This window comes from Mustela nivalis (genome assembly GCF_964662115.1).
Source record: "Mustela nivalis genome assembly, chromosome: 19".
In the NCBI taxonomy this organism is placed as follows: domain Eukaryota; kingdom Metazoa; phylum Chordata; class Mammalia; order Carnivora; family Mustelidae; genus Mustela; species Mustela nivalis.
In genome coordinates, this window is record NC_139038.1 from 30620213 (window position 1) to 30637566 (window position 17354).

The window sequence follows — 17354 nt, forward strand, 5'->3', positions numbered from 1 at the left end:
TTGGTCAGAAGCCACCTCTCCCCCCAACCCTTTCCCGGGGAGAGCGCTGAGGCTTATCGGAGGCTTCTGATTGGCTGGGTCTCTGCTCAGGAAGCCCCCTCCCTGCCTCCCCCACCAGTCCTTGGTTGGGAGCATTGATCCAGGCTGAGCCCGCCCCTTTGGGAAAGCTCCGTGCCCTCGGAGAGAGGCTGATGGTGTGGGGCTCCCTTGGGCTGGTGGCGGTGCCGGTGCCCATGGGGTCCCTGGGTCTGGTCCTGCTCTGGGCGCTGGTGGCAGTGACTTCCGGGAGTAAGTAAAGCTGGGGCGCGGCTGGGACAGCAGCAGCTGGATACCTGGTCACCTGTTCCTCTGGCTCCCTTGGTTTGGCCTCTGATGGGGAGCCAGCTTCTGAGTGGTCCTGCATGTTTTGCTCCTGTCTTGCACCAACATCCTCTGAAACCTGAGACCAGATATGCAATCCTGAGCGAGGAAATGCTGACCTTGGGCGCCAGGGATACTACGGCAGTCTGCTGGGGTATAGGGGTAGTGAGCTTGAAGATACTAAGTAGCTCTCAATGCGGGGTGACTGTATGGAATGAGCTTTTATCTGCTGTCTGCTTCCTGCAGAAGGGCCCAGGGCAGCACTATCCAATAAAATATCATGGGAGCCAATGTGTACTTTGAAAGGTTCTAGCAACCATGTTTTAAAGATGTTAAAAAGGAACGGGTGACATTAATTTTTAGAATATATTTTAGTGGGCCAAAGTCTCATTATAAAATGTAATCAATGTAAAAAAATATTAATGAGACCAAATTTCCATTCTCTGAAATCTGGGGTATATTTTATACTGAGAGCTTATTTCAATTTTTTTAAAAGATTTTATTTCTAAGTCATCTCTACACCCAACGTGGGGCTTGAACTTAAAACCCCCCAAAACAGGAGTCGCGCCCTCTGCCCAGTGAGCCAGACAGGTGCCCCCACCCCAGCATTCTGGTTTGGATATTAAATTTTCATTGCAAGTACTTGATGTATATTTTGATTTCCTACGATTTAGAGCTGAAAAAAGAGTTTTGTATCCTAGGTTGTTCTAAACATAGTTAAGTTTTCTAGTGGCGGACTTCAGGATCAGTTTTTAACTTAAAATTAAATTAATAACAAAAAATTAAATTACAGAACGGAAAGCTCCCCCATAACACCAGTCACATTTCAGAGGCCCGATAGCCATGCGCGGCTGGTGTCTGTCTGCCGAGCTGGATGGTGTAGGTCAGATTATAGCTGTTTTGCTGTTTTGCTTTGTTTGTTTGGTTTTTTTTTAATTTTTTGTTGTTTTTGTGGGGGATTTGTTTGTTTGTTTTTGCTATATTTTTAGCACTTACCTGCCCAATGTACAGGAGCTCTTCTGTCCATCTGTGCAGGATAAATGAATGAACAGGGACCAGAACTGACCTTGGAGGAAGCCGGAATGAGACCCGATCTCATTTCCAGGCTCTAGAGACAACCTCCGGTTCCGTCTCTTTCAACTCACCCCCTAGAAATGAGTAGGATCCGATGGGAAGATTTCTTACCACCCAAGATTCTGTGTTTCCCCCTCCTTTGTTGATCTCTTGAGTAGGATTATTGAATCGTTTTGAAACTTTTTTTTTTTTTAATTTAAATTTTTTTTTAAGTGCATGGGAAGTGGAAGGGAGTGGGACACAGTTTGGGCACTAATGCTCTTTGCAACACACCTGGTTTCTGAAGCTCATGGTGGATGGGGGTTCGAGGGCTTGGCTGCTATTCAGCCTTAGCTGGGGGGTAAAGCAGGTGTAGAGGTTGTTGGTGGAGCAAGCAAGCAGAATTCTGGATCTGTGCATGATTTGGAGTTTAAGCATCATGCGTAAATTAACGATTATCCATCAACAGGTTTTATTTGGTGCCCAGAGTACATGTCACAGAGCTGGAGGACAACTGGAAGAGAAATGCACTGAGTTAAATGTCTTTGAAATGTAGCTTTATCCATCAGTAAATGCTCTACTTGAATGCAAAGAGCATCTTGTTAGACGACACACGTTTCGGAGGTGGGAACATCCTAGCATGTTTATTTCATTGCAAAGGGTCTGTACAAAATGGTATAAATTGCACTTTCCCGGACCCGATGGACGTGCTTTGTCTTTCAAGGGATTAAGCAGGCTGGTGCGGGTCATGATTGGCAGTTGGGGGACAGTGAGGTGGTTTTGAGGATAGAAATGATGTTACTGAAAAGCCACTGTATGAAAACGGCTGCGGATAGAAGGATCCTCGGAGCTGAGGCTGTCCCAGGAGGGCAGATGGTAGCCTGGAAAGACCCAAAGGAGTGGCTAGAAGGAAGGACACACGAGGGTTGACAGCAGGTGGAAGTGGCCTCTCCAGCAGGCTGGTGTGGCTGGAGGGAGGAATGCTGGGGAGGGGGGCTGGGAGATTCCCTGCAGAGGGACCTCAGAGGCCTAAGGTGGGGGCCAAGGAGGTCGGGAGCCCATGCTGTTCCTGCTGTGGTCATCTTCTGCCACTGAGAAGGCGGTGGTGGGCGGCCAGGAGGAGGTGTCCTGAGACCCCCCCCCCCCCCCACTCACTGTAGCCTCTTGGTTTGGCTGTGTTGGTTCATGGTGGTCGGGGACTAGGGCGAAGACAAGCAGGAGTAAGAGTGTTTGGGCAGTTGGAAACAGGATGGGCGGAGGCCTTGAGCTGACGGAGAGCCAGGGTGGCCGGACAGTGAGGGCAGGGCGGCGTGAGATGCGGCCAGAGGGCAGAGCGAGGCTGGCGCTTGCACTAAGGATGTCCTTACGAGTGCACGTGGTGGGCAGGAGGCATAGGAGCTGTTACACCACGAGTGTTGCGATCAGGTTTAGGTTTTTAAGATGCCTCTAGCTGCGGACGATGAACTGGGGACATGGGGACTTGTTAGGAGGCTGCTGCGATCATCTGGGCGAGAGAAGGCATGGCGTTGCGTAGAGGGATGGCCGGGGAGACTCGCAGAGGAGTGATGGAGAGAGGGACGGGGAGAGAGACGGAGGGAGTGGGGAGGGGGTGGGAGGGACAGACGGACGGAGGGAGGGAGACTCAGATTTGGTGATGGAGTCGGCAGATCCTGCTGATGCACTGGCACAGGGGTGGCAGTAAGGGAAGGGAGTAGAAGCCCAGATGCCTCCTGCCTCACCAGCTTAAGCCATCGGGACGGTGGTGCTGGTGAGCAAGATGGGGAAGAGCAGGTTGGGTAAGGAGCGGGGGAGGTCACTCCCAGCCCTCCGGGGAAGAGGAGAGCCGGCGTTGCCTCTCATCCTCTTGAACCCGTCAGGGTCCCATTCACAAGTCGGTCAGTGGGTGGTCCTTCTCCTGGCCTTGCCCGCCTTCCATCTGATCTGTGGTTTCAGAAATTCCAGACTCGCTGGAGAGACAGGCGGCCTCCTGCATGATGGCGTGCCCAGGTGAGCAGCTCTCCGGGGAGACCTTATCACACCTCTGGTGACCAGGAGACGGGATGGGGCGGGGGTGGTGGTAGGAACAAAGCCGACCAGCTGCCAGATGTGATTAGGGACAGCCTCGGAGGAGGGCATGTCCCCATTCCCAGGAGAGGCAGGGTGGGCGGAGCGAGGCCAGTTCTGGACAGGCCACCTGGTCGTCAGCAGTTAGGGAAGCAAACAGCACACCCAAGGTAATACGCCTCGGGCTTGGGCCTCATGCCTCTGAGGTGCAATAAACAACTGTGCTGGGTGATTCTATTTGCATTTGGGGTGGAACACATGAGAGAACCTCAGGCAAATTCTTTGGAGGGAATAGAGCATCCTGGGAGTGGAAGGTGTGTCTCTGTCTGAGCTCAGGAACACGATAATTCACCTGGGAGCCCCAGAGAAGGGTGGGGTGTCACACTCAAGTTTTGCAATCGGTCCCCTGGCCTAAATAGAGGGTTAGAGATGTACAGATCTGTCTGCTCCCTAAATCAGCCCTTTCTGCCACCTCAGTGCCCCTGAGGTCAGCTTGATGGTTCTGCCCCCAGTAAGGGCTCAGGGCAATGTTCTTCTCACACACACGCCAGTCCTTAAGGCAATAGACGAGGAGTCCCAAGGTTGGCATCCCAGCTGTGTGACGTTGCATGAGTTAGTTAACCTCTCTGGGCCTCCGTTTCTACCTGTGTAAAATGGGAAAATGAGAGCACCCACTCCAGAGTTGGTTAAGAAGCCTGAATGAGTTCACGTAGGTGTAGATCAGTGGTTCTGAACCAGCACGACTGTTCCCTTCAGGGATGTTTTGCAAAGCCTAGAGGTGGTTTTGGTTAGGGCAACTGGGTCCCCCATCAAGTGGGAAGAGGCCAACGTTGACATTTAAAGCTCTTCGAAGGAGCTCTTAGTACTTGAGAACACGGGTTACCATTTATTAAGCACTAACTGTTAATATTTTAATTTTCTTTTTGCTTTCATAGGTGGGTACAGCCCCCCAGCCTTCTCCTGTACTTGGGGCAGGCAGTTCAGGACCCAGATGGAGGGAGGGATTGAGGTGGGAACAAGCATGTCCAGAGAGTCTCCATGCAGTTGGGTACCCAACGGTGATGGGTTGTCAAGGTGACCCAGTGCCCTCTGTCTGCTCTCCAGGGTCAGCTGATTCCCACCTCCCTGTGGGCACCAGATACATCTATCAGTTTTCCACCAACACCAGTACTGGCCTGCAGGGGGACCCAGTGGAGGGGAGCGGCCTTGGCCTCCAAGGCTTGGTCCTCATTGATGTGCTGGGCCCATGCCAGATGGCCTTGTGGGTGAGTGTCTTTGGGCAACAGAGAAGACACAGTGATACTGGGGAGGGCCAAGGGGAAGCCACAGACCCCCAGTTTTCCAACAGAGAGGAGATTTCGGAGGATTCTCAGAATCAACAAGTCAGGACTCTGGAGGGTGACGTGGGAACATGGCGCCATTTTGGTTGAAGGAAGTGCCCCGTGGGGGGAATAGCAGTGGTTAAAAAAAGAGTGTCGGTATTCCGTGTAGCAAGTAGACCCCTGGGATGGGGATGGGGGATGTGTCTTTGGTAGAAATGAGGGTCAAAGCTGGGGAACCCGCCAGCCTCAGGAGTGAACAAAGCCAAACCGAGTCAAGAGCCTTATACACAAATGAACACTGGAGTGGATACCCGAGGCCTGGATGGGGTCCCCAGGCCTGCTCCAGGCAGCTTTATACTGGGCACTGGGCCTTGCAGTGCCTGGGTCCACGGCTCGGATTAAAGGCAAATGGTAGGTGATGTGGTGGTGTTGTTTGCTCCGGGTTCATTCAAGGCAGAACTATGAGCTAGACTTGGTGGTCACGATTGCCTTTCATCAGGATTTCCCCAGAGCTCCCTTGTGTTCTTGGTAGTGGAAGTGCCTGCCCCTTCTTTCCTGTCTCCTTCCTGCTGATTCTCCTGCATAGAGCCTCCCACCCTGCGTAAATGGCCACTTTGTTTCACTGGAGTCTTCTCTCAGGCTTGAGAAGCAGTTTCGAACTGGCTGGAGCGCTTGCTGACAAGAGTTTCTCAAAACTTTTTATTTTTTTATGTTTCACGTAGATCACAGGATGGGGTATTCCATGGGGTGGCTCTGAGCTGCCTCTGATTTTTTTTTTTCCTTTTTAAAGATTTTATTTATGAGAGAGAGAGAGTGAGTGAGCGAGAGAGCACACAAGTGGGGGTAGGGGAGGGACAGACTCCCCACCGACCATGGAGCCCGATGTGGGGCTCCATCCCAGGACCCTGAGATCATGACCTGAGCCAAAAGCAGATGCTTAACTGACTGAGCCACCGAGGCAGCCTTGCCTCTGGATTCTTAAATCATCCAGAATGTTTGGCTCAGACCTGCCATTTTGGTGGTGTCTTTGCCTGCTCGTGTTCCTCAAAATACCAGCAGCTGCTTGTTTTTTTCCCCCACAGGGCCAGTTTTCACAAAGCAAATGGTGTGCTGCTGCTGATTGATTTGGTTGCTTTGTTCTTAGCATTAAAAAAAATTGATGGGGGGGGGCACCTGGGTGGTTCAGTGGGTTAAAGCCTCTGCCTTCGGCTCAGGTCATGATCCCAGGGTCCTGGGATGGAGCCCCGCATCGGGCTCTCTGCTCGGCAGGGAGTCTGCTTCCTCCTCTCTCTCTGCCTGCCTCTCTGCCTGCTTGTGATCTCTGTCTGTCAGATAAATAAATAAAATCTTTAAAAAAATATATAAAAAAAAATTCATGGGACCCTGGGTGGCTCAGTCGGTGGAGTGTTTGACTCTTGATTTCAGCCCAGGTCACAATCTCAGGGTCATGAGATGGAGCCTTTGTCAGACTCCACACTGGACGTGGAGGCTGGTTAAGATTCCCTCTCTCCTTTTGCCCCTCCCCCTGCTGCACTCTCTAAAAAATAATTTAAAAAAATAGGTAATGTCCATTGTTTTCAAGAATACAAAAAACTGGCTTTTATCAAAGATTTTTGGTAAAAATGGAAATTTTACGTGCATGCAGGAAGCCATCAATTAAAGTGTGAAAAGAAGTTTCCAGAACAATGAATTTTCACAAACAAAACATGTGTGTACTTAGCACCAGATCAAGAAATGAAACACAAACCCTCTAACCTTGCCCCATTCTCCCTTCTGGTCACTTTTCCAAAGATCCTGCTGAGTTCTAACACCGTGAATTAGTTTGGCCTGTCTTTGGACTTTTTTTCTCTGATGGCATCAGGTGGGATGTTCTTTCTCTTCTGTGTCTGGCTTCTTTTTAAAAAGGTATTTATTTATTTGGGAGAGAGAGTGAGAGAGAATGAGCAGTAGGATGGGGCAGAGGGAGAGGGAGAAACAGACTCCCTGCTGAGCAGTGAGCCCGAAATGCTGCTCGATCCCAGGACCCCAAGAGCATGACCTGAGCCACAGGTAGATGCTTAAACTGAGCCACCCAGATGTCCTTAGTCCTTTTTAAAAATTATGGTAAAATATATATCACAAAGTTTACTAATTAATTAGGTATTTGCTTAATTATTTAAGCAGACTCTGTGCCCAGCGTGAAGCCCAATGTAGGGTTTGAACTTAGGACCCGGAGATCAAGACCTGAGCTGAGATCAAGAGTCAGACAATTAGGGGCACCTGGGTGGCTCAGTGGGTTAAAGCCTCTGCCTTTGGCTCAGGTCATGATCCCAGGGTCCTGGGACCGAGCCCCGCATCGGGCTCTCTGCTAAGCGGGGAGCCTGCTTCCTCCTCTCTCTCCGCCTACTTGTGATTTCTGTCTGTCAAATAAATAAATAAAATCTTAAAAAAAAAAAAAAATAGAGTCAGACACCTAACCCACTGAGCCACCCAGGCACCCCTCCTATTTCATTAACCATTTTCAGTGTATAATTCCGTGGCAACAAATGCATTTACGAAGTTCTGTAAATGTGTACGCACGTACAAATTACATATGTGATTACAGCTACCGTCTCCAGCTGCTTGTTTATCATCCCAAACAGAAGCACTATACCCACCACACGGTAACACCCCCTTCCTCCTCCCTGCCGGCCCCCTGGATCTCTAGTTCACTTCCTGCCTCTGGGAATTTGCTGGGGAGGTGCCGCCCAGAAGTGGAAACACTGATCACCATCAATACCGCCATCAACCTGTCAACGTCTGTGTCTGGGTTCTATCACTCAGTGTAATGTTTTCAAGGTTCATCCACATCACAGTCTGTATCAGATCTTCATTTTTTTATTGTTATATTTTAAATCAACATATAATGTATTACTCGTTTCAGGGGTACAGGTCTGTGACTCATCAGTCTTACACAATTCACAGTGCTCACCATAGCACATACCCTCCCCAATGTCCATAACCCCACCACCCTCTCCCTACCCCCTACCCAGTACCCCCCAGCAACTCTCAGTTTGTTTCCTGAGATCAAGAGTCTCTTATGGTTTGTCTTCTTCTCTGGTTTCATCTTGCTTCATTTTTCCCTCCCTTCCCCTGGGATCCTCTGTCTTGTTTCTCAAATTCCTCATATCCGGGAGATCATATAATTGTCCTTCTCTGAAAGACTTACTTTGCTTAGAATAATACCCTCTGGTTCCATCCATGTTATTGCAAATGGCAAGATTTCATTTCTTTTGATGGCTGCATAGTATTCCATTGTATATCTATACCACATCTTCTTTATCCATTCATCTGTTGATGGACATCCAGGTTCTTTCTATAGTTTGGCTATAAACATTCGGGTGCATATGCCCCTTCAGATCACTGCATTTGTATCTTTAGGGTAAATACCCAGTAGTGCGATTCCTGGGTCATGGGTAACTCTATTCAGATCTTCATTTTTTAAAATATATATTTGTAGAGATTTATTTATCTTAGAGGGGGAAGGAGTGGGGACGGAGAGTGAGTGAGAGAACCAGATTCCTTGCTGATAGGGGAGTCCATTGTGGGGCTCGATCTCACAACCCTGAGATCATGACCTGAGCCAAAATCAAGTTGGATGGTTCACGGACTGAGTCACCCGGGCCCCCTCCTTTTAACCATTTGGAAGTATACAGTGCAGTGGGGTTTCAAAAACGATCTTCCATGTCTCTATGTTTCTATGGAAAATCTGGAGCATATGGAATACAGTCGCAGTGGGCAGCTTTCAACCAAGTGGTCGGCCCGTAAGTGGTGTCCGTTCCGTGCCTGAGGAATCCATGGTCCCGGACAGCCTCTCGGGGCCAAGAGGGACTGTATTTCACCCCAACATTTCAAGCCTGGGCGACTGAGGAGATGACAGACCCTCCGCTGGCAGAGGGGAGCTGGTTTGCAGGGGAGAGAGGAAATGGGTTTTAGACAAGATGTGTGAAGATAAGTCACTTTCCTGGGGCAGGGAAAGGTCTCTATGATGCTCTAATGGTGGATGCGTGTCGTGGTACGTGTGTCCAAACCCACAAATCGCACACGCCCCCCCCCCAGAGTGAGCCCCGGTGTAAACCATGGGCTTCGGGTGGTGATGATGTGTTTGTAACGTGTGCCATGCTGGTGGGGGTTTCAGTTTGGGGTGGGGGGCGTGGGTATGGGTATCCACAGGGTATATGAGAAATCTGTACACCCTTCTCAATATTGCTGTCAACCTAAGACTGCTCTCGGAAGAGTCTGTTTTTTACAAAGCGGGACCCGTCAGGTTAGGGAGGCAGTTTTTAGGGGCGGTTTTATTTTTCTTCTTTAGGAAGTCCACCTTCTTTGGCAAGAAGGACACACGCACACCCACACACGCGCGTGTGCGTGCGTGCATATGCCCGTGGTGCTATGGGGATATCCAAGTGTTTTATTCATGGTGGGCAAAGTCTTTTTTTTTTTTTTTCTGTTTGTTTGTTTGCTTTACAATTCAAACCTGTTTTGTTTTTATTGGATAGTCATAGGAATCTCTTATTCCAATTTCCAGGGCCTTTTGGACAAAAGGAGAAAGTAGGGTGAACCTTTACTGGGGAGCGGTAGGCCCTGGCTATTTTTCCTGTTTACCCTTTGGAGATACTTGGCCTCCCCCACCTAGGAACTAGAACCTTCTGCCCAAGGGAGGGATCTCTTTGCCTACCCCCCTACCTGGGGCTGTGTCTCCTGCTGGGCCCCAGAACTGCTTTGTGTGTAGGGGAGCTAGTGAGGTCCTGCGTATCCTGGGAGAGGTCCCTGACTCATGGGCCTTTCCGCTTCAGCTCCAAGAATTCCAGGTGACATCTATCCTGGGGTCCGAGGTGGCAGTTCTGAAGGACTCGGAGAATTTGAGGTAAGACGCTAGGCCTTGCTCCTCATGGGACAAGACGTGCGAGCCCTGTATCTTTTTCCAACAGCTGCCAGGTGCTGGCTGCACCAAGTTAGATTGGAAGAATGACACCCCCTTTGATTTTGACCTTGTAGACTCCCAGAGCAGATCATCAATGAAGACCGATGTAGGAGGCTTAAGTGACTCTCAGTGGCCTTCCCTTACCTGGTGGATGGAACTCACCTTCCATTTCCCTGCCAATCACCCCCAGCATGTCCAGATTCTGTGTTTGTCAGGCAACCTTGGGCATTGTCCTTGAGTGCATTCTGGAAGACACTGGTATCTTCCATTAACGCAGCCCCCCCACCCCCAATCTCTGCTGAGATGGGGGTTTTCCTGGAGACCCATGGCCTTTCCCATCCCAAGCTAAGCCTCCCTTTTGTGACCCAACCGAGGACCAAGCCTGGAATTCTCTCTCCGGCTTGTTTCCCAGGACTCGCTGACAGTGGCCTCTGTGGCCTCAAAGCTCAGTCCAGCCGCCAGACTGAAGACAAGTCCATCTCTGCAGATTCCTCTTCCTTTTTTATTGCAAATTCATTTGTTTAAAAAAAAAAAAAGGCTTTGTGTGTGGGGGGTGATGGTGATGCAGGGTTGGGGGACGCTGTGGGGGCAGATGGATCCCCGCTGAAAGGCCTAGGGTGGTCTCCTCCCTGGGGGGAGTGCGGGCTATTGTCCGTGGGCCCCTCATCAGAAATGCTAAGTCACTGGGCTGGGGGCTGTCAGCTCCTTGAGGCCAGACTGACATTTGCGATTCTGGAAGGGGCGGGCACCATTAGCATTTCTCTAGGGCCAGGCCTGAGACCCAGGGGCGCTACTCCCAGAAGGCCCCCAGATTCCTGCTGGGGCTGGAGAAGGGGCAGTGACCTCCCCAGGAGGGGCAAGTAGGGACACTTCCCTGGAGTTTGGCTCTATTCTGCCCACCCCACCCCCCAAAATGGTGGGGACGTCCCTGCCCATCACCTCCCCCCTCCCTTCCGCTCACCTGGCGGATGCAGGACACAGGCTGCAGGCTCCGTTGGTCCCGGTGATGGGTGGGTCTCTTTTCCTCATTTGCACAGTGATGGAGTCTCAAGTCACTCCCTGCGGTGGGTGGGGGTGGCGAGGTGGGGGGTGATGCGAGTTCTGAGACTCATGACACTGGAGCCCGCCTGCCTGGGTTCAAATCCCAGCGGGTGTCTGGAACCAGCCACATTCTGGTCCTTTCCTCTGTAACGTGTGTGTGTTGGGGGGGGTGGGATGCTAGGTGCCTCCCAGGTGGGCTGGGCGAATGAGAATCTTTGTTCAGAAAGCTCTTACAAGTGCGGACTTGTATTCTTTGAGGCCGGGCACGCACAGGTAATTTGGGGGCAAGTGTTAATAAGGAGTGGGGCAGCTCTGAGCAGAGTCGGCTGCCCCTTGTGTTTGATTCCGAAGTTACCAGTTGCCAGAGAACACAGCTGAAGGGGGGAGCCGGGGGGCTTCCTAGACCCACTGACCTAAAGCAGGGGGAGCAGGGGTACCACGGCCCTGGCGGCCTGGCGCCTCGGAGGGCCTCTGCGTGACTCCCGCCCACCGTCCCCAGCGCCGCCCTGGGCCGCCACCCGCTGCGCTTTGTCCTGCAGGCAGGGCGCGTGGCCCGCCTGTGTCCCCGCCGCGCAGAGCCGCGCTGGGCGCTGAACGTGAAGCGCGCAGTGCTGAGCCTCCTACAGGGGCTCCCAGACGCTCGCGGCCCCCAGACCCTCGAAGAGGTGAGGCCGGGAGCCTGGAGGGGGCGGGGGCAGGGGCGGAGCTGGGGGCTCACGGGGAGCTGACGGGGGGTCTCGCTCGCCCAGGTGGATGTCCTGGGCAGGTGTCCCACCACGTACCAGCCACAGGGTGCCCGACTGCGCAAGACCAAGGACTTGGCCCGCTGCTCCCTGCGCCGAGTGCGCACGTCCCTGCGCTCCCAGGCCCTGCCCCGGGAGGAGGTAAGTGCCTCCGGTTCCTCTGCCCAGTCCCCCAGTCCCGCCTTCCTTCTCCTCCTCCCTCAACTCCCACTCCTGCCCCCCCCCTCTACACATCTACGTGGCCAGTCCCTTCCTTCTAGCTCCTTCACTCCACACTTCTCCCCTCCAGCCCGTCTCCAGCTTTCCTTCTCCCTCGCTCTCCCTTCTCCCTGGCTCCCCACTTCCTCTCCTTGCAGAGAATCTGTCTTGTCAATAGTATGTTTCCAGGGAAGAAAAAGAGATGATCCTTGATGCCCTTAAGTACTATGAGACAAAGTCTTTGGCGCAGGTGCCCGTTTCTGGGACCATCTTCCTTACCCTGCGCTCCCTCACCACCCCCACCCTCAAGCAGGCTTTGCTTGGGCTGCTGGTACTATGACCCAGGTTGGTTGGTGGTGGTGGTGGTGGTGGGTGCTGCTGAGGTCCCCTGTTGAAGGCCCCGGTGTGCCCCACCTCACTCCCTCCTGCCCTCCAGGGGCCCCATTAGCTGGCTTCCTTCCCAGCCTGGGCCCTCCCCTGAGCCCCTGCCTCTCCCTGTCCCTGTGGTCCTGCAGGCTGGCCTGGCCTCCGGCCTCATCTGCCTCCAGAGTTTCCAGGCTGGTGTGCTGAGGGAGGCCTCCTGCACGGAGCTGGACACTGTGGGGCCCCTCTCGGAGAAGGCAAGTGCCGTGCAGATGCGGACCCTTAACTCGCTCACCCTGCTGCGTGAGATGTCCCTGGAGCCGGCTGTCACAGGTGACCAAGGGGGGACGTGAGGGCCCTCAGAGGAGTCTTGGGACCTCCCTTTGTGGAGGGGCTCAAGCAGGCCTAGGCTCTGTCTTGAACCGTTTCTGAAAATGGCTATCGTCAGAAGAGTCAGGTTCTTTTTCTAGAAGTTTCTCCAGAAATTTCTGCTGGCTCAGAGGGCTCAGGCTTGGTCTTGACCTTCCCCCTGGGTTGTCTTCAGTGGAGTTAGAATCTTCTGGTTTCCTGCTTTTGTGGGGAACTTCCCCCATAAAACCTTCCATCTGATGATTTTTGGGGAGCAGGGGGCAAGCTGACTCAGCTTTCCTGATTTTTCTGGGAAGTCTCTGCCAAAACATAGCATTCCCCGGAGCCTGGCTCTCTCCTCCAGTTTTGCATGGGAAGAAAGAAGCAAGGTGTGCAGCTGAGAGGAAAAAGATAATTTTGCATGATTGAAAAACCATTTCTCTGAATAATGAAAAAATGCTTCTAACTGCTGATGCTTGGGAAGAATTTACTCAGGCCACGAGCTGTGCTGAGTGTATTATGTGGATTATTTAATTTGGTTCTTATTGTGAGGGTACCATGAGGAAGGTACTGTTATTAGTTGCATTTTCAAATAAGAAAACGGTGCCTCCAAGGGTAAGAGGACTTGTCTGAGGTCACACGGCTAGTGAGAGGCAGAGCCGTGACTCAAACCCCCAGCTCCGTTCTGTAGCCCTGGACGGGACCCCTTGTGCTTCTGAGCCCAGGCTCACTGCTCCACTGCGGGAGAGCCTGGCAGGTGCGGATGGAGCCCAGTGGATTCCCAGCGCCCTCTCTGGCCCCAGGGAGCACTGGCTAAGAACCTGCCTCCTGAGCGCTCCCTCGAGCACATTGGAGCCCTAAGGGGGCAGCTAGTTGTGTCCGGTCGTATCTTCACTAGGATAGGAGTGGTTTTATTTTGTTTTTAAAGGTATATTTATTTTTTATTATTCCTTAAAGATTTTACATACTTATTTGACAAAGAGAGCCAGAGAGCCCAAGCGGGGTGGGGTGGGGGAAGGGAAAGGGAGAAGGAGAAGCAGGCTCCCCACTGAACAGGGAGCCCGATGTGGGGCTCCATCACAGGACCCCTGGATCATGACTGGAGCCAGAGGCAGACTCTTAACTGACTGAGCCACCGAGGTGCCCCTAAAGAGTTAATTGTTTTGAGAGAGAGAAAGGGAGAGGGAGGGAGAACCTCGAGCAGATTCCATGCTGAGCGTAGAGCCCAACGCGGGGCTTGATCTCATCACCCTTAGATCATGACCTGAGCCAAAACCAAGAACTCAACTGACTGAGCCACCCAGGTGCCCCATAAGTGGTTTTATTTTTATTTTTTATTTTTCAGTTAAAAATTTTTTAATTGGCCTGCTGTACAATTAATCTATTTAAAGTGTATAATTCAATGGCTTCTAGTATAGTCAGAGTCTTACACCTACCATGGCAACCAACTTTGCAACATTTCCGTGACTCCACAAACAAATTTCACCCCCACCCCGCCATCACCCCCTGTTCCCCCCAACCCCTGGCAACCAGTCTGTCTGTCTGGATTTGCCCCATCAAGACATACCATGTGGATAGAATCATAGAGTATGTAACCTTCTATCACTAGCTTCTTTCACTTAGTATGTTTCAAGGTTTGTTCACATTGTAGCAGGTGTCTGACCTTTTTGTTTCTGAAATAACCTTTGATTGCTCGGAGGGACTTCTCATGTTTTCTCTGTCAATCCCACGAGGGCTTTGGAGTTACCTTATTGGACTATCACTCACAGTGTATAAAGGTGGTTTCCTGTCTTTTGCTGGTAGAAACGGTGCTGCCATGATTTTCCTTGCGCATGTCCCCTCCCCCACCTCCTTATGCCTCTTGTCAGAAACATGCAGAAGGAAGCATTGGTAGGGTTGGGGGGTGGCTCTCAGGGGACATTCTTCTCATTCTGGCATTCCCCCATATGGTCATCCCCATCTAGTGCTTCCTATATCAGATCCAGATGATGGAGATGTGACTCCAAGCAGCCTGTTGTACGAATGGGAGGAAACACCGTCTCAGGCTACGGTGGTCATGGTGGCCGCATCAGTGAGGAAACTCTGTCTAGCTCAGACCACGAGCTTTGAGGTAAGTGCTTTCTCCAGCCCTAAGCCAGAATCTGGCCTGGGTCCCTGGCATACCCTGTTCTTTTTTTGTCAAATCTTTTATGGTCTACATGTTCACGATCAGAGCTGCTGTGTACAGTTGCAAAGGTTGTGCACTGCATAGCCATGCCTGGTTACACAAGCAAAAGAAGGGGTGTGTGCCAAATTTTGTGCCTCAGTACAGATAGGATGTGAGCAAAGAGAAGACCTTTCTTTCCTCTCTATGTGGACAAGTAGTCCTGTTGGGCTCTCAGGCTAGCTTTCTGAATGGGGGAGGGATGTGGCTGAGTGACCACTTTGGACTAGGAGTCTCAAGCAGAAGACACTGGAGTTGAGACCTGGGGTGGTCTCTTTGAAATCTAGGGGGAAGGAGTTCTGAAAAGACCTTGGAAAGGCCAAAATCCGGAGCCTGAGCCCTGAGGACAGGTCTGGAGAGCAGGTCACCCAGCCTCCCTGAAGCTGGACGGTGAGGACCAGTGGGGCGGCTCCTGCAGGGTCTTACGGTCAGGATGATTTCTAGAATGTTCCAGCCCACATACCGATCTTTGTCCCACCATCCTGCCCTTCACAGCACTGGGTGCCACCACCACTGACATTGTGGAGAATGCCTCCGCAGCCACGATTTCTGCCCCAATCCAGAGTTGCTGCTGACTTAGCATGGGAGCTCCGGCCTCCCATGGAAGGCATGAGAGATACGGGGATTTTTCTGATTCAGGCCCCAGCGCCTGTGTGCTGAGCACAGAAAGGGGTGTTTTTCCTCTGGTCCCGTAACAGCCTGGGAGGGTTCCCACTATCCTTGCTTGCTTATTCCAGATCATACCCGTTTCACTGGCTGCTTACGCAGGACCCAGGATTTGGGGAACCAGAATTGGTCACTCGGGATGGGCAGAGCTGGGCCTCTGTCCGCAGCTGTAGGCATGGTGCCGAGTGTTCAGGTACACCGTCGCCTTCCAAATCTCAGCCGTCCTGGCAGCCTGGGGCGTGGGCGCTTCTCAGGTACACCGATGCCCAGACCCTGGGCCCCGATACTCGGGCGGGGCAGGTGTGGGCTGGGTGCCTTGGAGGGTGTTGTGCAGAGGAGGGAGGTCACGATCTGATGTGCATTTTAACGCTCACATGCAGGCTGGGGCTGGAGAATGGACCCAGGGCCAGGCAGGTTGCCGGGAGCCCCCCTAAGAGGTTCTTGCAATAATGCGGGGAGACGTGACATGAAGGACGATGGTCTGGGTGGCAGGTGGAAGGCAGGGAGAGAAGGGTCAGATTCTGAAAGACCCTGCGAAAATATATAATATTTAACAATATATTGAATATGTAGGGAGCTGATACTGTCTTTATTAACTACATATTAAATATGTAGTAGAAAATATTGAATAAGCAGACTGTATTACATATGAGTATATCGAATGCAGAGTGTACACACAGCACATATGCACGCACACACACACACTATACGTTTTGTGTCTGTGTGGATATCTATCCTTGCTGTTTTGGGAGGCGGGTTCCCAGCTTGTCGATCTGGTGGGCCTCACCGGGGGCTTCTGTGGGAGTCAGAGAGCAGCCCATGGGAAAGGGGCCACCTGCCTCATGAGATGGTCCTCCAGGCCCCCTCCAGTAAGTGACTGTGCCGGCCATCAAGCCAGGCGGCCTGCCCCCACAGTGGGGTTCTTACCTTGATGCCACTGGCCCCCTGGGCCAGATCATTCTTTACTGTGGGGGCCCTCCTGTGCACGGTAGGGTGTAAGCAGCGCCCCCTTCCCCAGTTGGCAGCACCAGGTGCTTCCCGGTGCCCCTCTTTGAGAATGGCCGCTTTACAGCCTCTGTGCTGTCGTGCTGCTGATCCTCGTGACCCTCTGGGAAGCCGCAGGACAGGCCTGCTTCCTCTCGTCTGGCCCCCAGAGCACGCTCTGACTCCCAGACTGGGCATTTCCCCCTGGCAGAGGTGACTCAGGGTAAGGCGTGCTGCGAGCCTGCCGCTCCCCCTCCGGGAGACTGGCAGCACCAGCCCCAGGGGGCACAAGTCCACTGCTGTGTATTTATAGCTCCAGGAAGGAAGTACATTGTTGCCACTGGGGAGGTCCCCCGGGGTGGGGGTGAGTGGCTGAGGACCTTGTTCCTGAAAATGGCTTTCCAGGGATGCCTCAGTGCTCAGCAAGCAGCTCCTTGCCCCCACCCCCCAGAGGGGTGAGGGGGGCCCCCGCCTGGTTGCCGGGGGAACCGACCTCCACAGCTTCAGCGTGGAATGCCCCTGCCCCTCTCCATTGTCGGTGGGCAGGAGACAAGATTGGTTTTTCAGTTTGGAAACAAAACCAGGACTCTGTGTTCAATAGAGAGCAAATTCCCCAGACTGACCCTCCGCAGAGAGGCCCAGGAGCTTCGACGTGGGGAGCAGCAGGCTGCCTAGCCGTGCGCATCAGTCAGCGGTGCTGGAGGAGGCCTGAGCAGAGGCAGGGTGGGTCAGCTCCCCCCTACAGCCGCCTGAGCTCCCCCTACCTACCGCCCAAGGGCGGTAGGACTCAGGGAGACAGCACGGCTCAGGGTTAGCATCCGGTATTCTAAGAATAGGGAGCCCCAAATCCTGGGTCTTTATTAAACGCCAACTGTGTACAGCCAAGGGTAGGTAGACCATGGTGTATCAGAGCTGATGGTAGGAATTCTGCAGCCCGGTTATTCCATGGAGACATTATGAGCGATTGAATTAGAAATAAGTCCCATTAGAAACAAAAGTAGTGAGTACTCAGAACCGTCCCTTGCTGGTGACCTCCACCCTCGAGGTCGTTCGCACCTGCTGTCGGC

At 52.5% G+C, this 17354-nt stretch overlaps 1 protein-coding gene and 1 long non-coding RNA gene across 4 annotated transcripts in view; one reads left to right on the top strand and one right to left on the bottom strand.

Moving 5' to 3' along the window:
• The window catches only part of LOC309854683 (uncharacterized protein), a 150590-nt gene that overhangs the window by 12391 nt on the left and 120845 nt on the right, over positions 1-17354 (top strand). The window contains exons 2-8 of the mRNA XM_082714086.1: positions 3367-3420; positions 4582-4742; positions 9614-9684; positions 11282-11447; positions 11532-11666; positions 12239-12419; positions 14399-14544. Coding sequence (XP_082570212.1) covers positions 3367-3420; positions 4582-4742; positions 9614-9684; positions 11282-11447; positions 11532-11666; positions 12239-12419; positions 14399-14544 — 914 coding nt within the window. The remainder of the gene's footprint in view (positions 1-3366; positions 3421-4581; positions 4743-9613; positions 9685-11281; positions 11448-11531; positions 11667-12238; positions 12420-14398; positions 14545-17354) is intronic.
• On the bottom strand, positions 8219-11648 carry LOC309854693. 3 transcript variants are annotated; one of them, XR_014306356.1, is made up of 4 exons: positions 11565-11648; positions 10703-10800; positions 9904-9986; positions 8219-8719 (listed from the first exon to the last, which is right to left on the bottom strand). It is a non-coding gene; the product is annotated as an uncharacterized lncRNA (long non-coding RNA). The 3 variants fall into 3 exon arrangements; XR_014306357.1 differs by having other exon boundaries at positions 9904-9996; XR_014306355.1 differs by lacking the exon at positions 9904-9986.